The sequence below is a fragment of the Sinocyclocheilus anshuiensis genome, unplaced genomic scaffold, assembly GCF_001515605.1.
Source record: "Sinocyclocheilus anshuiensis isolate Anshui unplaced genomic scaffold, SAMN03320099.WGS_v1.1 scaffold162, whole genome shotgun sequence".
Lineage (NCBI taxonomy): Eukaryota > Metazoa > Chordata > Actinopteri > Cypriniformes > Cyprinidae > Sinocyclocheilus > Sinocyclocheilus anshuiensis.
Genome location: NW_015542351.1, coordinates 38,672 through 57,237, shown reverse-complemented (window position 1 = coordinate 57,237; position 18,566 = coordinate 38,672). Strand labels below are relative to the sequence as shown.

General features: G+C 37.8%; 1 protein-coding gene across 3 annotated transcripts in view; it reads left to right on the top strand.

Annotated features, from left to right (window-relative positions):
- The window catches only part of LOC107691497 (adenylate cyclase type 2-like), a 65,550-nt gene that overhangs the window by 11,844 nt on the left and 35,140 nt on the right, over positions 1 to 18,566 (top strand). For all 3 annotated transcript variants that reach the window (XM_016490111.1, XM_016490110.1, XM_016490109.1), the window contains exons 2-3: positions 2,371 to 2,568; positions 13,714 to 13,875. In XM_016490111.1, coding sequence (XP_016345597.1) covers positions 2,371 to 2,568; positions 13,714 to 13,875 — 360 coding nt within the window. The remainder of the gene's footprint in view (positions 1 to 2,370; positions 2,569 to 13,713; positions 13,876 to 18,566) is intronic.

The following is an 18,566-nucleotide window of genomic DNA, read 5'->3' as shown; positions in this document are numbered from 1 at the left end:
AAGGATGCATTAAATCAGTCAAAAGTTGATAATAATAATAAATGTTTCTTTTTTTTTTTTTATGATCAACATTTTTATTCAGATTTAGGTTCACATCAGAAACATATATCACAACTCACAGTTCCAGAGAACTATGCACAAACAGATGCCATGAAGCTGTCCACTTGTACCAAAGGAGAGGAAGAAAAAAAATAAAATAAAATTCAGATATGCATAGCAGTAATGTCAACTTTCCAGCCTATCTAGCAACATCACAGCAATATTTGCCCAACTCCGAATAGTGTTGTCTTTTGCGCCGTTGAGCCTGGCAGTGGTACCTTCCAGCAAGGCAATGTCTCTGAAGTATGATAGCCAGGTAGAAGTTGTGGGAATGGATGGTTCTATCCATAATTTCAAAATAGTCTTTTTGGCAGCGGTACTTGCAGCTGATAAGGTCCTTTTTTGATGAGCATTCAGCTGGAGAATGGAATCGTCTAACAATAGAAAAAGCAGGGGATCTCGAGGTATATCCAAGTGCAGGAAATCCGAAAGAACAGAACATACAAATTTCCAAAAAGGAACCAACACTGGGCATTCCCAAAACATATGCAAGTAAGAACCAACTGTAGATTTATTACATAAATGACAGTAAGGATCAGATCTAGCTTTCATCTTGTATAGTATACTGGGAGTGATATAGGCCCTGTTGATACATTTATAATGAATCATCTGATGAGCAAGATTCTTAGAAGCAGTGAAACATCTGATCCATACCACGTCCCAATCAGGTTTAGCAAGACCTTCCCTTTCCCAGGAGTAGATAGCTGGAATATAAGTATATTGCAGTAAAAGGACTGAGTTATAAATCTTAGAAACTAAACCACTAGAAGGAGTATTAATGTCCAACCACTCCCACAAAGGGTGTGGGAGCACATTGGTGGTCCAAGGAACGCCGTAGGCCTTTAAAGCTGACCTCAGTCTTAAATATAAAAAGCAAGAAAACTCTGCACTTAAGTCCTGAAACGCTTTGAGGCCCTTACCACAATAAACGTCATTCAATGTATGAACACCAGCATCAGACCAGGCTTTAAAAACAAAAGGTTTATTATCCGTGCATAAACTATTATTATGCCATAACGGAGTTGTCTTAGTATATAGAAAAGGGCCACCCATAATTTTTTCCACCTTTTTCCATGCATCAAGTGAATATTCGATAATTGGTCCATATGTTTTCTTTAAGGATTTTGAAATACCTGAACAGGGGAGATCTTGTAAACGAAGAGGATGAATAATATTCGCCTCCAGAACTCGCCATGGAACCGAAGAATCTGGATTAGCCCAGGTTTTGATTGCCCTTATTTGAAAAGCTAAATTGCATAATTCAAAATTAGGAAATGACAGACCTCCATCTAATTTCTTACGCTGCATCATCTTAAGTCGGATTCTGGGTTTTTTCTTCATCCATATATATCTAGAAATAGCGGTATTAAGCTCCTTGAAAAGACCTTCAGGCGGTGGAAAAGGCAACATGGAGAATAAAAAATTAACCCTGGGGAGCACATTCATTTTAATTGTAGATATTCTTCCGTGAAGAGCTAAACATAGGGGAAATAAATGTTTCTTGAGCAGCAAATCAGCATATTAGAATGATTTCTGAAGGATCATGTGACACTGAAGACTGGAGTAATGATGCTGGAAATTCAGCTTTGCCATCACAGGAATAAATTTATATTATTTTAAAATATATTCAAATTCAAAACAGTTATTTAAAATTGTAATAATATTTCACAATCTTACTGTTTTACTGCATTTTTTTAAATCAAATAAATACATCCTTGGTGAGCTTAAGAGACTTCTTTCAAAAATATTTTAAATGACCACAAAGCTTTTCTTTACAATGAATCAGTTTATCCGGTTCACATTTTTCATTGCATATCCTGTTTCACTCAAATATGCCACATAATGGAAGTGAATTGGCTGCAAATGTTGTTTCATGTTGACTTTAATATACATTAATTGATTTGATTACATTTTATGAACGCCAACCCCATATAACGATATAAAATGTTTTTCAAATGTTAATTGTCCATATTAATAATTCAACAGTAAAAACACTACTGTCCCACAAAATACACTTTGACAGAGCACATTATGCTAATGGCAAGTTTGGACATAATAGACTGGACTCTGGTTCAAAGTATAAGGTTAGGGTCAGAGTTTTTGTCATAAGATCATAAAAGAATCTATCTTTCAGTTCTTCTTTGTATTAAATCCAGCTCTAAATGTGCCTTGTCTGTTCTTTTCCAGCACATCTCAATAGACAGTTCTCTTCTTCATCAGCTAGCGAATGCATCAATGAATGAGCCGTGAAATGTCATTGTGTTTCCACAGACCATGGAGGAGCACATGGCCTTCATCATGACTGTGCCCACAACTCTGGCCATTTTTCTCGCCATCTTCATCCTCGTCTGCATTGAGTCGGTCTTCAAAAAGCTTCTCCGCCTCTTCTCCCTGCTCGTCTGGGGCTGTCTGGTTGCCATGGGTTACCTCTTCATGTTCTTCGGTGGGATCATCTGTCCATGGGACCAGGTGAGACTCGAGTGACAGCACTTTCATCGCTCTCCGCAATCGTTCTTCAGTGACCTCTACGGCTATCACTTCCTAATTTAACTTTTTATCATACTGAAGTGCTCAGAATTAAGTATACGCCATGCATAAAACATGACTTGCGTCAGTGCGATTTATATATGTAGATGTTGAAGTAAATTGCTCGGATGGAAAGCGCTAGCAGACGCAATGAAAGCGCTGCACAATCATGCAGATATTCACTAACGCCGTGTCATTTTCCTCCAGTCATTTGCACAGTAATTCATGAATTTTAGTGTGCGAGCTGTTCTGCGCACTGAATCATTCATTAGTTCATTGAACTCTGCTTAACGCAGGATTTTGGCTAATGACTGTGACACAGTCTCAACATAAATGCATGTCTTAGAGTAATTATGACAGTTGGCGCTATTTCTGTTCGCCTCTGCTTCCATAAAAGAAATCAGGTATTAAACAGACTTGCTTAGCTTGTACGCACACTTTGTTTTTTCTTCTTCTCGCTCTGCTCCGTTAGCGAGGAGGAGGATCAATCAGCCCAGCCACCACTCAACAAGATGGCAAAAACATCCACGGTTTGGTCGTCTTTTATAAACAGCTCTTGAGTTATGATATTACGCTGGCTGTAGGAGGAGAGATCGGCTGTTCTGTGCACGAGTAAATGTAGCTCGCCGTGAATCATCCAGGCTGTTTGCTCGACATGACTGAATAACTTAACTCAGATGGGCTCAGTGATCTGGAAATGATGAGATATGCATATACGAAACAAATTGGCTCTTGGTCAAAGGGCGGAAGCATTTCACTAGGAACTACTTCAGTAAAAGCTAGGTGGCACCTACATGGCATCCATTTTAAACAATTAATATGCCCACTATCTTGGAGAGATGTCACCATCAGAAGTGAGGTAGTTTGTAGTTCAGTTTATTTTCAGGAATATATGGCCTCTCTGCCCATAGTTCCACAAGATCACAATGACATGGCAGATACTCTTTTCTTCATTCTATGGTATATATACAATGACAATCTCCATGCATACTCACAAACACTTGACACATCAGTACAGACATCACCAACAAGAAACAAGATCACCTAAATATTTCTTACTCAAATCCACATACAAAGAGCAATCATACAAGAAATGCTTCTCAACTTCTCTCACAGAAATATTTGATGTTAACACAATAATTACAGATTCTCTCTGCCACTGATGTATTACTCCATCTGCCCGTTTCTATAGCTAAATGATGACTTGAACATCTAAAAAGGAACAATGATCGTACCAGTTGCATGTTATATACAGACGCAGTGTAGCTCTTTTGTACTAACAAAGATTTGTATTGTAAAATATATATTTAACTTTTTATTTTCTATAACTGATGTATACCATGCCTCGTGTGCTTTTTCTTTCAATCGTTGGTTAAGAATAGCTATGAATGTTCTTATATCACCTACACTTTGAGCCTCCCAAGCACTAGAAAAGCCATAAACATACAGCAAAACTCTAAAGTAACCCATGTTTTTCTATACTTCATGTAACTGAAAAAGCATATTATAACATTTTCTTGGATAACGATGATTAGACAATAATTTTATCCAGAAGTGAGGTTATGAATACCATATTAATGAATGGCCCAAAGTTGTAGTTGCATTATTTGATCGTGCTCCCTCAATATCTTTTTTTTTTTTTTTTTTCAATTTTATTTTGTTTTCTTTGCTTTGCTTTCATTTTGATTTTTTTTTTGTTCTTTTTTGCTTTTGTTTTGTTATAGTTTGCTTTGCTTTCTTTTGATTTTAGTTTTCTTTGTTTTTCTTTCTTTTGATTTTCCTGTTCTGTTCTGTTGTGCTTTGCTTTGGTTTTTTTGTTCTGTTCTGTTTTGCTTTTATTTTGTATTGTTTGTTCTGTTTTGCTTTGCTTTGCTTTTGCTTTGTGTTTAGTTGCTTTGCTTTTATTTATATATTTTTTATTTTCTGCTCTGTTTTGCTTGCCGTTGATTTTGCTTGGTGTTTCGTTGCTTTGCTATTATTTATTTATTACTTTCTGCTCTGTTTTACTTGGCTTTGCTTTGCGTTGTGTTTCATTGCTTTTGTTTTGTTTTGCTTTGCTTTGTTTTGTTTTGTTTTGTTTCTTCTGGATGGCCTGTTTTAGAGACAAAGGGGCTAAAGGAACTAAATTACCTTTCACTCTGTTATGTATTGGTCCACAATTAGGTGAGCCACAATTCAATTAATGTATAGAAAATCGTGATACTGGGCCATGCTAATTTACTCCCTACGCTTAGTGCAGTCTGAGCTCACGAGCTGTGACCGAAGGTTTAGCTCTAGAGGGAATCAGGTGTCTGGTGCAGGAAATTCAGGTAAGCCTGCTAATAAGGCTTCGCATACGTGACGGGAAGAACTATTCGGGTTCAGGCGATCTGAATAAGCTACCACCTAATTAGCACTCAGAGTACTGCAGCAAAGTACTAATTAGCAAAGAGTTTCTGAATGTTTCTGGATGTGTCTTGAAGTAGCATGTGTGCGCTTATTAGCGGAATTGAATGGCACAGTAGCTACGTCTACAATGGGTTGAAGACTTAAGGAGCTCTATTAGGCTATGCCGTATTTAATTTCCTGTTTTTACTGTAGCTTTTTAAGCTACACACTGTGCTCCTAGTACAGTTTTCTCTCTGGTTATGTTTTTTGAGGTGCAACAAGCTACATGGCCACATTACTTGAGCTCTAATAAGCTATACACTTGGAGTCGCTTTGCAACACTTACAAGGAAAAACTATAGAGTCCCCTACTATAGAGTCGCCAGCATGGGTCGAGGTATTACTGCAGATGAAAAGCCCTCACTATTCCTCACATAAGTCTGTAATGCAGGCATCATTAACCAACAGCAGTAGTTCTCCATTAGAGACGCCCGTGAAAACCCAGCAGCCTTTGTATGTTGTAGAGAAGAAAGAACATAATTGAGCTCAGAGTCAGCATAGGAACAAAAGGCAGCCATACTCACCTTACGCCAATCAGCCTGAGGGCAAATCAGAAGAAAAGACCCCCAAAAACACACAGTCTTGCGTATCTTCATTTCCCACAATTTGGTGTTGCCAGAGGTGCTGATTGAATGCCTTATGAAGGATGTAAAAGAATGATGGGGAACTAATGAAGTGAAGGAGACAGACAGGTGAAAAATTGATTTTGAGTCACTTTTTTAATACTTTTTAAAAAAAGGAGGAGGGCAAAGGAAAAATGCCTTCTTGTGTAAATCAATGGCGATTGCTCTAAGATGCTGCGGGAAGCAAGTAGTGAGAAGTGGGAAGCCGCTTTTAGCAGCATTGTAGACAGTCACTATGATAAAAAAATATATATATGTGAATACACATTTTGTCGTTGACAGGTAGGTGCATCCCTACATTTGAAAATCACCAGCTGCCACTGCTGTCAGTCAGGAATGAATGCAGTTAATGCATTAAGGTTAATTCTGGTAGTAAATTTTGGTTCCAACTAGTGTTGTAAAAAGACCCGGTATTTCGGTACCAAGTCGGTACTATTTGCTTTGGTACCGAAATTGGTACCGAGAACCGTGGATTTTCACTGGTATTGGTACCGAATACTGAAATTTTGGTACCGTGACAACACTAGTTCCAACACTGAAAATTACAAATAGTAAAATACACATTATAATTGAAAAAAATATATATAATAATAATGTAAAATGCGCTGCACACATCTGAATATTTGGGTTGAACTGTTCTGGAACAGTGTTGTAAATACAACTCAACCACTGATTTCTTGTCGTGTCCTCTTTTGGAAGACCAAGCAAAGTATTTTCGCTTTCGCAACGAAACACACAGCGTCTTCACAACATGGCGGCGGCGGTGGCAGCAACAATAAAGTTACACCTTCTTTCTTTGCGTGAACATTTGGGCACCGTTATGCAAATCTTCCCTCACAGTGACGTAGACATGTGGGGGCGTGTTTAAACGAGGCGTTTTAGGAGGGCGTGGACGAGTCTTAACTTTTATAAAGAATATCTCTTTGGGTTTGAGACTTTAGTCTTTGCAACTTTAGGGATCTTATCTATTCACGAACAGCTTGTAACACTCCAAAGAGAAAGGAAAACTTGAAATTGCATCATATGACCCCTTTAATATTTTATTTTATTCCAAGTAACAGTGTTAGTTCCAAAGTGGTTTTAGTTTGAGTTAACTATAATAACCTCAATCCAGGAATAGTTCAGCTGAAAATGTATTTAAAGATTTGGACACACCAGATGATTATAAAATCTTTTATCAACTCAAATAATCAGATTCTCTACAGGGACACATTAATAATGAGCTAAATTATAATTAAACTTGTTAATATTTTAAAATATCATCAGACTGGATTAATGATATTGGGACTCCTGGCTTTGAGTTGGGCAGCTGAGCATTTTTTTTCTATCTAGTGCAAATGAGAAATCTGTGACGTACAGTCAAAACCTCAATTCAAATCTCATTGGCAGGTACTGCATGTGTGTGATAATTCAAACCCAATTAATATACCGGCAAACTGCTCCAAATGTGATCTGAGAGTTTCACACAGCTCAAACCAGCTGTGACTGTATTTGTTCTCAGCCCAACAAGTCATGATCACAAAGACTGGCTGGAAGAACAAGAGCCATATGGAAAGATACAGTGACATCCAAATGTCTGAGTCCACATCGAAAATCTAAATTTGGAAGTATGTTTAGTATTTTGAAAACTTTGTTACAAAGTGCTATAACGTTGAATGAATAAGAAATATGTCCATATTAATTTGAATATTTTTTGTTTACAGTGTTTATTTCTCCATGAAATTGTAATTTACACCTTTTAACTGTTTATATTTTCACTTGATCTGTCAGTTTAATGCTGTATCATGCTTGATTTCTTCATCACTCTAGTTCCCATACATGTACTGGGAGCCAGAGGCCAAAGAGAGAATATTTAGGATTCAGTGCCGTATAACCTGGTCTGATGTAGAATAAGACCACTGAATTGAACTGCCGGTCTTAATCCTGCTAGCAGATAGACCAGAACTTTAAGCAGGCATGGATCTGGCAAGCAATCAGTTCATTTGAGAGATTAAGCATCTAACCTTGCCAATTCTTGATGCTGAACTCTGACGCTTCAAAACTTTAGCGAAAACACAAACTGTCTGTCCAATCCGGGGTGAAAGTGCGAGACGCCCCTCGGCTCGGAGCCCAGCGGAGCGTTCTGTCTACTAGGGGATTCTCTCTCCTTCACAAGCCAAATGTAACCATTCCTGACGGTTTCTCTGATCCACCTCTGCGCCGGACAGAGTGGAAATGGCGATCGATAAGGCTCAAGACATGTTGTGTCTGGAAAAATCACTGACCTGCAATCTGTTTGTTTTTTGGCAGTGTGTGTGTGTGGTCTGTGAGGCTGACCAAGCCAGAAATCCATTAGGCTTTGCTGCCGTCCAGTGCCCTATCTGCCATTCCTCCAGTGCTATATTGAGCCCTCGCTCACAAAAAAACAGCACTCAGTGTAAGAAAATATAAGTTTTGGAATATTTATGAGCGTATTACATCGTTCAAGCGTTAAAAACCTGCTGAAACCTGCAGTTTGGCACTAACTCAAAGACTACAGATCATTTAAAGGGGACATATTGTGAAAAACTGAATTTTTCTTGTTCTTTTGAAATATATGAATGTTGGTAGTGCAAAACATTTGCAAAAAATACTGCCCTCATTTACATATTAAAGAGATAGTTTACCCAAAAATTAAAATTCTGTCATTTACTCATTCTCATGTCATTCCAAACCTGTATGAGTTTCTTTCAGCTGTTGAATACAAAATAAGATACTTTGAAGAATGTTGGTATTAAAACAGTTGACGGTAGCCATTGACTTCCATAGAATGGAAAAAAATACTATGGATGTCAATGGCTACCGTTGTCACAAAGCAAGGCCAGACACAACAGGTAAGTGCAAATCAGGATGGTTTATTGACTGGGTAAGGGGATGACTGGAATAGATGAGTTAAAGGCAGGTGAGTGTCAACACAGTGAATGGTTCCAGGGTGCTTATCTGAGTTCTGATGGTGAGGATCGGATGCCGGTTACGTTGGAGATCGTGGAACAGTTTCCAAGGAGTCGTTGGAGGATCGCGGGAGGAACAGCAGGTAATTCGTTCTAGGAGAATTTGGCAGAGAGAGTCCAGAGCAGTTCGTAAGAGTGAACGGTAGACCGGACAGTGAGTGACTGTGTGATCGGGTAATTATCCTGGATGGTGACTGAAGTGACTGTGATGAATCCCTGACAACCGTCAACTACCACATTCTTCAAGATTCTTCTTTTGTGTTTAACAGAAGAAAGAAACTGAAGAAAGAAGGGGTAAATGTGGGCAGTGGCATCGCTAGGTTTTATGGCCCTCTTGTACAATTTATTGCTTCCCCCCTTAGCAACGTTCCTGCATATTAATACTCGTTCGGTATTTAGCAACTTTGCTATCCTGATAAATGTCTGCATATGTTAGCACACAGATTAACCAGTGATAACAGATGTTATTTCAGAAGTATTAAAAGTAAGGTAGCAACAGCTAACTAACTATAACATAACACTAAAAGGTAGTGGTAACTCTATTTTAAGTACGAATTCTCACTATTAACCAGTTGCTTATTAGCATGCATATTACTAGCATATGGCTGTTTATTAGTACTTATAAAGCACATATCAATGCCGTATTCTGCATGACCATATTCTAGATCCCTTAATCCTACCCCATTCCCAAGCTTAACAACTACCTTACTAACTATTAACAAACAGAAAATTATGAGTTTATTGAGGCAGAAGTTGTAGTTAATAGTTAGTTTACTTTAATAGTTAGTTTATAGTGAGAATTGGTCCCCAAACTAAAGTGTGACCTAGGGCTGGGCGATATAGCCAAAAAAATTATCATGATAATTTTTTTCATATCAGTCGATATCGATCATTATCACAATAAATGTCAAATCTTTATTTCTTTCAAGTTTAAAGCCAGATTTTTGCTCCAAAGTGAAAGTTGTAGAAACTAATAAATTTTCCTTAACAATATAAATATCTAAATAAATAAAAATATTTTCTTAGTTTCTGCATGTTTTAATTAGTGATATTGTTTCAAATCAATTGTCTCTTGGAAATGCACATTTGGTAGTAGCTTGAGTAAGGATGCAGAGGAAAATGTTTGTTCATTATCAAAATCAGTAACGTCTGTAAAAATTGTAACAACCTCAGATTTATATGGTTAAATTTATTCTGACCAAGTTTTTTTTTTTTTTAATGAAGCATTGGTCTCCCATAGTAGCATACATTTAAATCATGATAAACACAGTAAAAACCACACATGGCCTATTGCACCTCAATACCATGGTAAAAATATAACTATATGGTTTTTAGGTAGCCTATTTGTATGAAAAACAGTATAGTCTAAAAAACATTCAGTATAAATGCACACATGCTATAGCTTAATCTCAAATGCATACTATAATTATATACCATTACTCCTGTAATAACATTTAGTGTGAATATCCCACATTTCTACCACAATACCATGGTGCAGTGAGTGTTACTACAGTAAAACCATGGTAAATGATGGCGACGTGTAGATTGAAAAGCCTTCTGACTGTCTCGTTGCACACAGTGTTTCTCCTGTTTGGCTTTAAACTAGTTTAAATCATCGAATCATTTGTGTAATCGCTGAATTCAAGCGCTTCACACTGGATCTCACAGCGCTGCTTAATGCTCGCGTGACCAAGTAAACGCATCTGCTGTTTAAACTTTTAAACTTTAAAGTTTAAACTTTGATCAGAGCGGATAAATGGTCCGTGTGGTGCGATTCAAATGACTAGAGCTGTTTCGTTTCGCTTTTGCCGCATAAACATTATATCAATCATTTATCGAACTCTTCATATCGTTTTATCGAGGAAAATTATATTGCGATAATTACCGTTATCGAATTATCGCCCAGCCCTACTGTGACCTAAAAAAAGTGCAGCATAGACTTGTTCGGCATTGCTGGGAACGCCCACAAAAACGTCATAACCGTTTATGCCGTGGGGGAAAACAAACCATTCTAATTAACGCGCGGAGACCTTGTTAGGCGCTTGAACTTTACTTTTTGTGATGATTTCGATTTATTTTTGCTTGGTGCAATGCCGAAACGTTGCTGTGTGGCATTCTGTATCTCTAATAAGTAAAAAAAAAAAAAAAAAAACATGATCTGACGATGTATATGACTAATAAACAGACAGACTACCGGAGGTAGCACTGAGCGGGTAGCACAAATAGGCTACACTACTTACCCTGCAATGATCTGTCGTTAGTCCCGCAACCCATTTCTGATGGGGCTTACAGTAACCCTCCTTTACATCACAATCAAATAAATCTCACTCCCTGATAGTTTGTGATGTCATAATCTATTAAAACATTTATTTCGTATTATTATACACAATCCCTTACGAAAATTAGCAATGGTATTATAACCACAGTTTTACTACAAATACCATGGTTAAACTATGGTTAGTGTAGCAAAACATGTTGTTTTTTACCATGGTTTAACTATAGTAACCAATAACCATGTTTTTTGTTTTTTTATATACATATTTTCATGTTATCTTTATTTTAAGGCATGTATTTGTGAAAATGATTAGGCAGCCGCAGCACAAACCACATAGAATAACGCTGCGCACTTCAAGGCACTTCAGTGGACCTTAATGTTACCTGTTTTGTCAATGTTAAAAATCTTTTTAATATATCAATAAGAAAGTACGACAGGCTTTTACTCAAGTCTTTATCACTTTATTAAAATTAAGCAAAACAAAACGACAAATGTTTACTTTCACAAGCCGTCTCGTATAGGCTTGTAGTGTAGTAGCCTAAGCTGTCTCTTGCTCAATTAGGTAATAAAAATGTGGGGAAACGACACCTCTGGCCATTCCGTTGGGTCGTTTGTCCAGTCACAGATACTGTATGGCCAGTCCGACCCAATACGGCTCAGTTTTTATATGTATGTTGCTCTGTCGAGCGGCAGAAATGATTTTATGTAGGCCATTCTGAGTCAACACCATGCTTTTCCATTGAGGGGGAAAGGACTATTTTCCCCCATGCCGACTCCGCCCACACAGCTATGACGCGACACCGATCAAGTCTATATGTCCCGTTTTTCTTTTTATATATTATTTTCTTTATATTCATTTTCCTTTCACCTTCATTTAATTTATCAGAGTATGCTACACCTCTTGTAAAAGCTGCAAATCACATTTCAAACAAATTCCTTGATCTTTTGAGATAAAAGAGCTTGATGTACACTGAAACTTCCAGAGCCTATCTATCTTTCCAGTCAAAAAAGTGCATTTACTAAACTGAATGTACGTAACTTTCTGATGATGAATGAATCAGCTCAGGAGCTCCCACATTTATTACGTCAATGAGGAATATTGGATGATCAAAAACCTGAGATAATAAGATAGCAGGATAGATATTTTTTTTCCTGCACACCACATAAACCAATGATAAGAGTAAAATGTAGTGAAAGTTTGCCAAACCTTGCGCTGCTTCTGGCTGAGTGTAGCTCCAGCTTTCTTTATATTATTCTAAAGGATCCCAGTGTTAGGAAAAAGTGGCTGAAGTTTATTTTTAACAGTGTCCCTGATCATTTTAGTATGAACCGTTTGAGCAGCAAATTTTGTGCAGCAAGATTGCTTTGTAAACGGGCTGTTACGACAGGTTGCAGGGTGAAAAATGTATTACATAAAAATCTCTTTAAAAATGTATACTATATTGGACAGCCGAGCCAGAGCACAAATATATTATATACATAATATGTAAGCCCCCAAAAAAATACATTACACAAATATACACGGATGATTTTGCATTTTTGAGTCCATTATTGATGTTGAGTGGTTGATTGGTTAAGGATGGTTGGCGTTTGCGAGACTGTCGGTGTCAGAATGAGCTCCATTCCACCTCAACATGAATTGTAAAACTCTCCTGTAATAAAGGCCTTTGTGCACAAACATGTCAAATTGTCAGCATTGATTGAGAGCCTGTTACTCTCTCAGCACTCTGGGCGAAGGAAAGCAAACCAACACTCACGACCCATGTTTCATCATGGTATCAGCTCAATTTTTGAAGTGATTGTCTTGAATCGTCATGAAATCGCCATGCAGTTACTCGATGAAGCAAATTTCAAAGATACAAATAGCCTAAAAAATGCCTAAATCTACAATTTTCTTGCTGGAATGAAACATAACAATGTCATTTTAGTGTTTCGTTTCCTTCCAAATCATGCAAGACGTGCAGTAAAAAGTGTTGCGCTTTTTATTGGTGCAGAGATGAGTGTGTGTATTTTTTAAAACATTTGCAACTACTTTTTATCACTTAACTCTTTCCCTGCCAGCATTTTTAAAGAAAGTTACCAGCCACCGTCAACATTTTTGATCACTTTCACAAAGATTTAATGGCCCCCAGAATATTGTGTTGTATGAATATCTGAATATGCAATATGTCAAAAGAAAGAAAAAAATTCTACCTTCATGCATTCTTTTTTATCAACACTTGAGTGAACAAAAAGCTGAGAAAACTGCGCTTTTTGTCAAAGACTACATTCAGAATGATGATCAAAACACAGATGGAGTAGATCACTTCCATCAGCACCCCCAGAGCTTGCACAGTCCTATACCACTTCCTGGGTCGATTTCATTCGGTAACGCTAGGCAGTTTTGATTTACAGTATATGCTGTTTAATGTTTGGTGATTGCATTATTTATGCATCTGCTTATATATGAAAATCTGAATGGATTTTAAAACACTAGGCATCATGCACTTGCCAACTTTGTAAATAGTTACAACTGGGCATCATACACTAAACCACATAGCCGGATGCTAAAAATCTAAAAGTCTGTGACCATCATACACTACGCAAATTTCTGTGAAATCTGTCAACTCAAATCTGCAGACTGATTTTGACTTTCAGGAACTAGCGTCAACTTATCTGAACTGTAAATCGGGGCAAAAATCTGGGTGAAAATCATGTAGTGAATTTCAGCGTTTATCTTGATCTGATCTCTGTCCTATGTTTGTGAGCTGTAGATGTTAAATGGCAGTCTAATGCACCTTTAACTCTGTCTGCAGGTGTCGTTTTTCCTGTTTATTGTGTTTGTGGTGTACACCATGCTGCCGTTCTCCATGAGGGATGCCGTCATCGCTAGTGTCCTCACTTCATCCTCCCACACACTAGTGCTCAGCATCTGGCTCTCAAACACTACGGGCCACATGGAGGCCCTCGTCTGGCAGGTAAATGTGTGTGTGTGTGTAACAAAAATATTATATTTTTAGTAACATTTTTGTAATAATAATATAGTTGTACATATTTATATTTTTCATTAAACATAGAAAAAAGCTATTATTTAACTCCAGGCTTATGATGCAAAACATTACTGATTTGTGTATCATTTACCAGTTGTAGCTTGGTGACATATTTAAATCAGCAGAAACCTACCATTATGTTCTACACTCCACAGACAATAAAATAAGTTTGCAAGACTTAAAATATTTTTACATTATCAACAGATTTAAGATCAACCAGTGACAGTTCCATCAAACTGGCCTAAAGACTTTAACATGTTGCAGTTATGATTTCTGAAGTATTATTTTAACTTTGCTTCCTAATGTAATGGTGTCTTGTACATGAACTGCAATAAAAGTGTGAGAGATGATTCGGTGTGGTCAGGTTTGTTTCAGGTTTTGTTAGGGCAGAAAGCAGTCTACATCTAATAAAATAAACCTCTCGATTGTACCACCACAGTTCATTATGCATACGTATGCATGCAATGAATGAGTCATCTGCTGAGGTGAATCTAAAGTGCTACCTTATTCTGCTGACGTGTGTGTGTGTGTGCGTGCGTGCGTGCGTGCGTGCGTGCATGCGTGTGTGTGTGGGTGGGTGCCATTCCAGTTGATTTCGTTCACTGAAATCTCGTGTGGGCAGAGAAAGGAACAGCTAGAATCTAAGAATAAACAGCGACAGTCTTTGAGCACCAGAATGACACAAAGAGACCAAAGAGTTTGTCCTATAAAAAGTTGTCTGAGGCACGAGAATATGTTCGAGAATGTGAGTCAGAGAGAGCGAGTGAATGTTGAAGGATGTTTCCTGCAGGGGTTGTCAGGGGTAATGGTGTTTCGCCATGACCTATATATGGCTTTGCTGTCTTGAGAGGGCACACTTCCCAGAATCCTCCACTGTCAGCCTGGCTGTTTTGCTCATCATATGGCCTTCCCACTTAAATTACACATTTCCTTTCAGAAATAACGGGCAAAAATGATCCAATTCTACAAGGTTGGCTGTTTCAGATCTGTGTCATTTGGTCCTGATCTTCTTCTCTTTAAACACTGTAGTATTGGGATGGAGAGTTGGCAGAGAATATATATTGAATTAAGTTCATTTGTTTCTAAATGTAGTATGTTTAATGCAGAATGAGTTTAAGTGGACAAATAAAATGTCAGATCAAGCAGTCAAGTGAAATGAAAAAACAAACATACATGAAAAGGAATGAAACAAAATATGAACAACTTCGTTATGAGGCAGCAGCAGTTAGCAAACAAACTTAATGCCTCCATGCCACTTGGTTTCAGTTTAAAATCTGAGATCAGTGGATAAAGAAGAGCCAGCAAAACACAAACTAAAGCCGTTTCTCAAACAATGACTTGTGATACGTCATCAGTCAATACCCAAGTACTGTTCCAATTCAAAGTTCACATCTAACCAAGTACAGTTCAAATCCCCAGATGTGTTCTTGCTCCGCCCCTTTTATTGAGGATGCATCAAGAGGTGACTTGTGCGAACTTGAGGCAGCCAGGTATCCCACAATGCATTTTGCACCAACCAGCCAGCGTTAATTTTCAAAATACTGCTGTTATTGTGTCATGAAATGCAGTTTTGATAGTTGTTCAGGCGAGAATGTAGTTGTTTAACACTCAAATCTTCAGTTTATTTATTAAGATATTGATATAGATATAGATATAGATGCCTATTTGAAAATTTGCTTCGCCGATTTCTGAGATTTGAGCTCCAGGCGATCAGCAGGCGCTCAGTGCTCATGTATCTCACCGAGAGCAGCCTTACCTCGGCTAGTCATTCTGACATTTGCTGCTAGCTCGGATGTCTCTGTAGTGGTTAAACATGAGATATAATTCGTTTTAGGTATATCTAACAGGCAGTGTTTGGTCTCATGAATCTATTATTTGTTCCTGGTCATATCGTTTTGGGTGAGCACATAAAACTTTTTATATTTATTTAACTTTACCATAGTACAGCGCTGATGTAGCATCCGTTTGACTGAATTGATTGCTTTTGTCTTTATTTCCAATTACGTATATAAGCCTCTCATAGGCTACTTTATACTTATACTTGTATAATGGCTATTATTGTTCATTAAAACTGACATTTAACAAAAAGAGGAAGGGTTGTGTTTTATGTTATATTTCATATTATTTATACACACAGTTAAGATAATCAGACTATATATGTACATATTGGCTGAACCGCATATTAATATGCTTTATATTTGTAAAATTAACACGAAAAGAGGGTTGTATTTTACTTTTCGTTTTGTTATAAGTATACACACAGTAAAGGTGATCAAAGTAACAGCCACATTTTTGTGGCTATTAATGTTTAAATGAAAACGAAAAGAGGCATTGGTGTTTGATATCATAGTTCTGTTTTATTGTAAATATACAAACAGTGAGGATAACCGGAGTAGCCAAGGTGAGCTGAGTGACGTTATCAAGTACGCTGCTGTTCCATTTGCAGAATTACTGGACTTGCGTCCTCCCGTCCTCAGGAGTTCACACTCCCGAGTCAAACTTGCCAAGTATGAACTACCAAGGACGCAAGTCTAAACTTTGAGTACTTGGTATTGAGAAACGGCCTAAAACTTACTAGAGCATTTGTAAGCGACAGGACTGAAAAATGCCAAAGATCAGAATTTGAGGAAAACTTTAAAGTGCAGAATTATATTATATATTACACATAATTTGGTCGTAGAACATCAAGTATTCCACATTTAGATGTGTGTATTTTGTGAAGCATTTGCAACTACTTCTTATCTCTTAATTAGAAGTACCACAATTAATAAATTCTGTCATCTGTTACAAATAGTATGGACCACTAAACTTATATTTAGACATGTATTTTAAAGTGCAAAGTAATGAGGGGGAAGAAAGTGTAAATAAAGCTCTGTACAACACTGTTTTAAAAATTGTAAGTGTCCCGTTGAAAATGCATCATGTAAGTTCACAAGTGCAGTTTATTTCTCAACTGTAAGTCGCTTTGGATAAAAGCGTCTGCCAAATGAATAAATGTAAATGTGACATTTGTTCCTGTTTTTAATATATTATTGTGTTTTATAATTATTATACTGGTTAATTTTGCTGAAATACCAGTGAATAACCAACTTAATTTAGCATTTCATATTAAAATAAATAAATAAATAAAAACAATGTTTTCTCAAATCAATAAATAGCAGGTTCCAATTATGACAACTTGCTTCATGTAGCATGACTGCATGTCCAGCTATTGGAACTCATTTGCATGTTGTCACAAAAGGTCAGTGTGTGTTGATTAATTGTACCTTTCTTTCCCAGGCAATAACGGTGAAAATGTTGAATAGCTTTTTTTTTAGTCAAGACTATAAGGTGTCCATGCAAACGCTCACCTTTAAATATTAAACATTCCTGAGAAATATTCACTGGAGTAAAAGGTGTGACAACTTGCCCCAGTCTCGCCTATATATATTTTCACTATATCTCTCTCTTTAGCTAACCTACATAAATACATGACAGGTACACAGAGTGCACTTCCTTGCACTGCTTTTTGTTCTGTTACTATACTAAAGAGTCTTACATAACTCTAAATAATAATTCATGCCTACCTTTCTATTGATTTTCCAGAACCTTTTTTTTTTAAATTATTTTCCTAAGCAGATCTCAAGCAGATATGTTTTTAAGACCAGACCTAAACACAGCGCATGTAACCAAGGCAACACTCTAGTCACATGGTCCACGGGAATGCAAAAATACTGGCTGTCAGGTTGTGTTCAAGAGGCAGCAGCATTAGGTTCAAGAACCCAGTAGTGGAAGGGCGTAGATTGTTATTATAAGCTTGTTGTCCAGTCCAATTTAAAAACCTTAAAAATAATCCTCTTTAGGCACGGTAAACACTTTCACCGCGGTCAGTCCTCTACGCTGTTCTCCAACAGTATAGAGCTTCATTAAAACCAACCTTAATGATAACGACCCTTCACATTCAGCACTCTCAGTTAATCAAGCTTTCCGCGCTCTCATTAGAAGCGTTACGACCTCTTTATGTTAGGTGCTCTCGAGAGCTGTTGGTCATGCCTTGTTTGTTAGAGGCTTTAAAGGCTTCGTACGTCACTTTCAGGACATTTACCGCTGACGTACTCGGCAAATGAAGGTCTTGTGTTAATCAGAGGCTAAAAAAATTAAGTTGAAAACAGGGTCACATCTGTCTGGGTCAGAGTTGTAGAGATGATATCAGATGCCAGTGTTTTGTAATTATGCTATGGTTCCCCGCAGACCCAGCTCTGTGCTCGTGTACTTTTATGACTGCCCTCTTCCTCCCACTCAGTGATTATAGCCAGAAGAATAACTTGTTAAAGCTGCTCTCGAAGGACCTGTCCTATAAAACTCTCCCAGTGAGATACAGGTGTGTCTCATGGCAGGTGGACCAGCCCTTAAATAGCATATGCTTGAAGAGACTGAGTGATTGGGAAAACACAGGCGCAAGGAATGACTAATTAAAAGGGAACACGGCACACCTGGGGAGGGAAAGACAACACAAAGAGTACAGGGACGTGACATTACTCCCCCCTCCCGGAAGGTGCGTCCGTGCACCGTAGAAACAACATGGGGAGGGGAGGGGGCTCAGGAGGAGGACGGACACCCGGGAGGGGGCCGGCAGACAG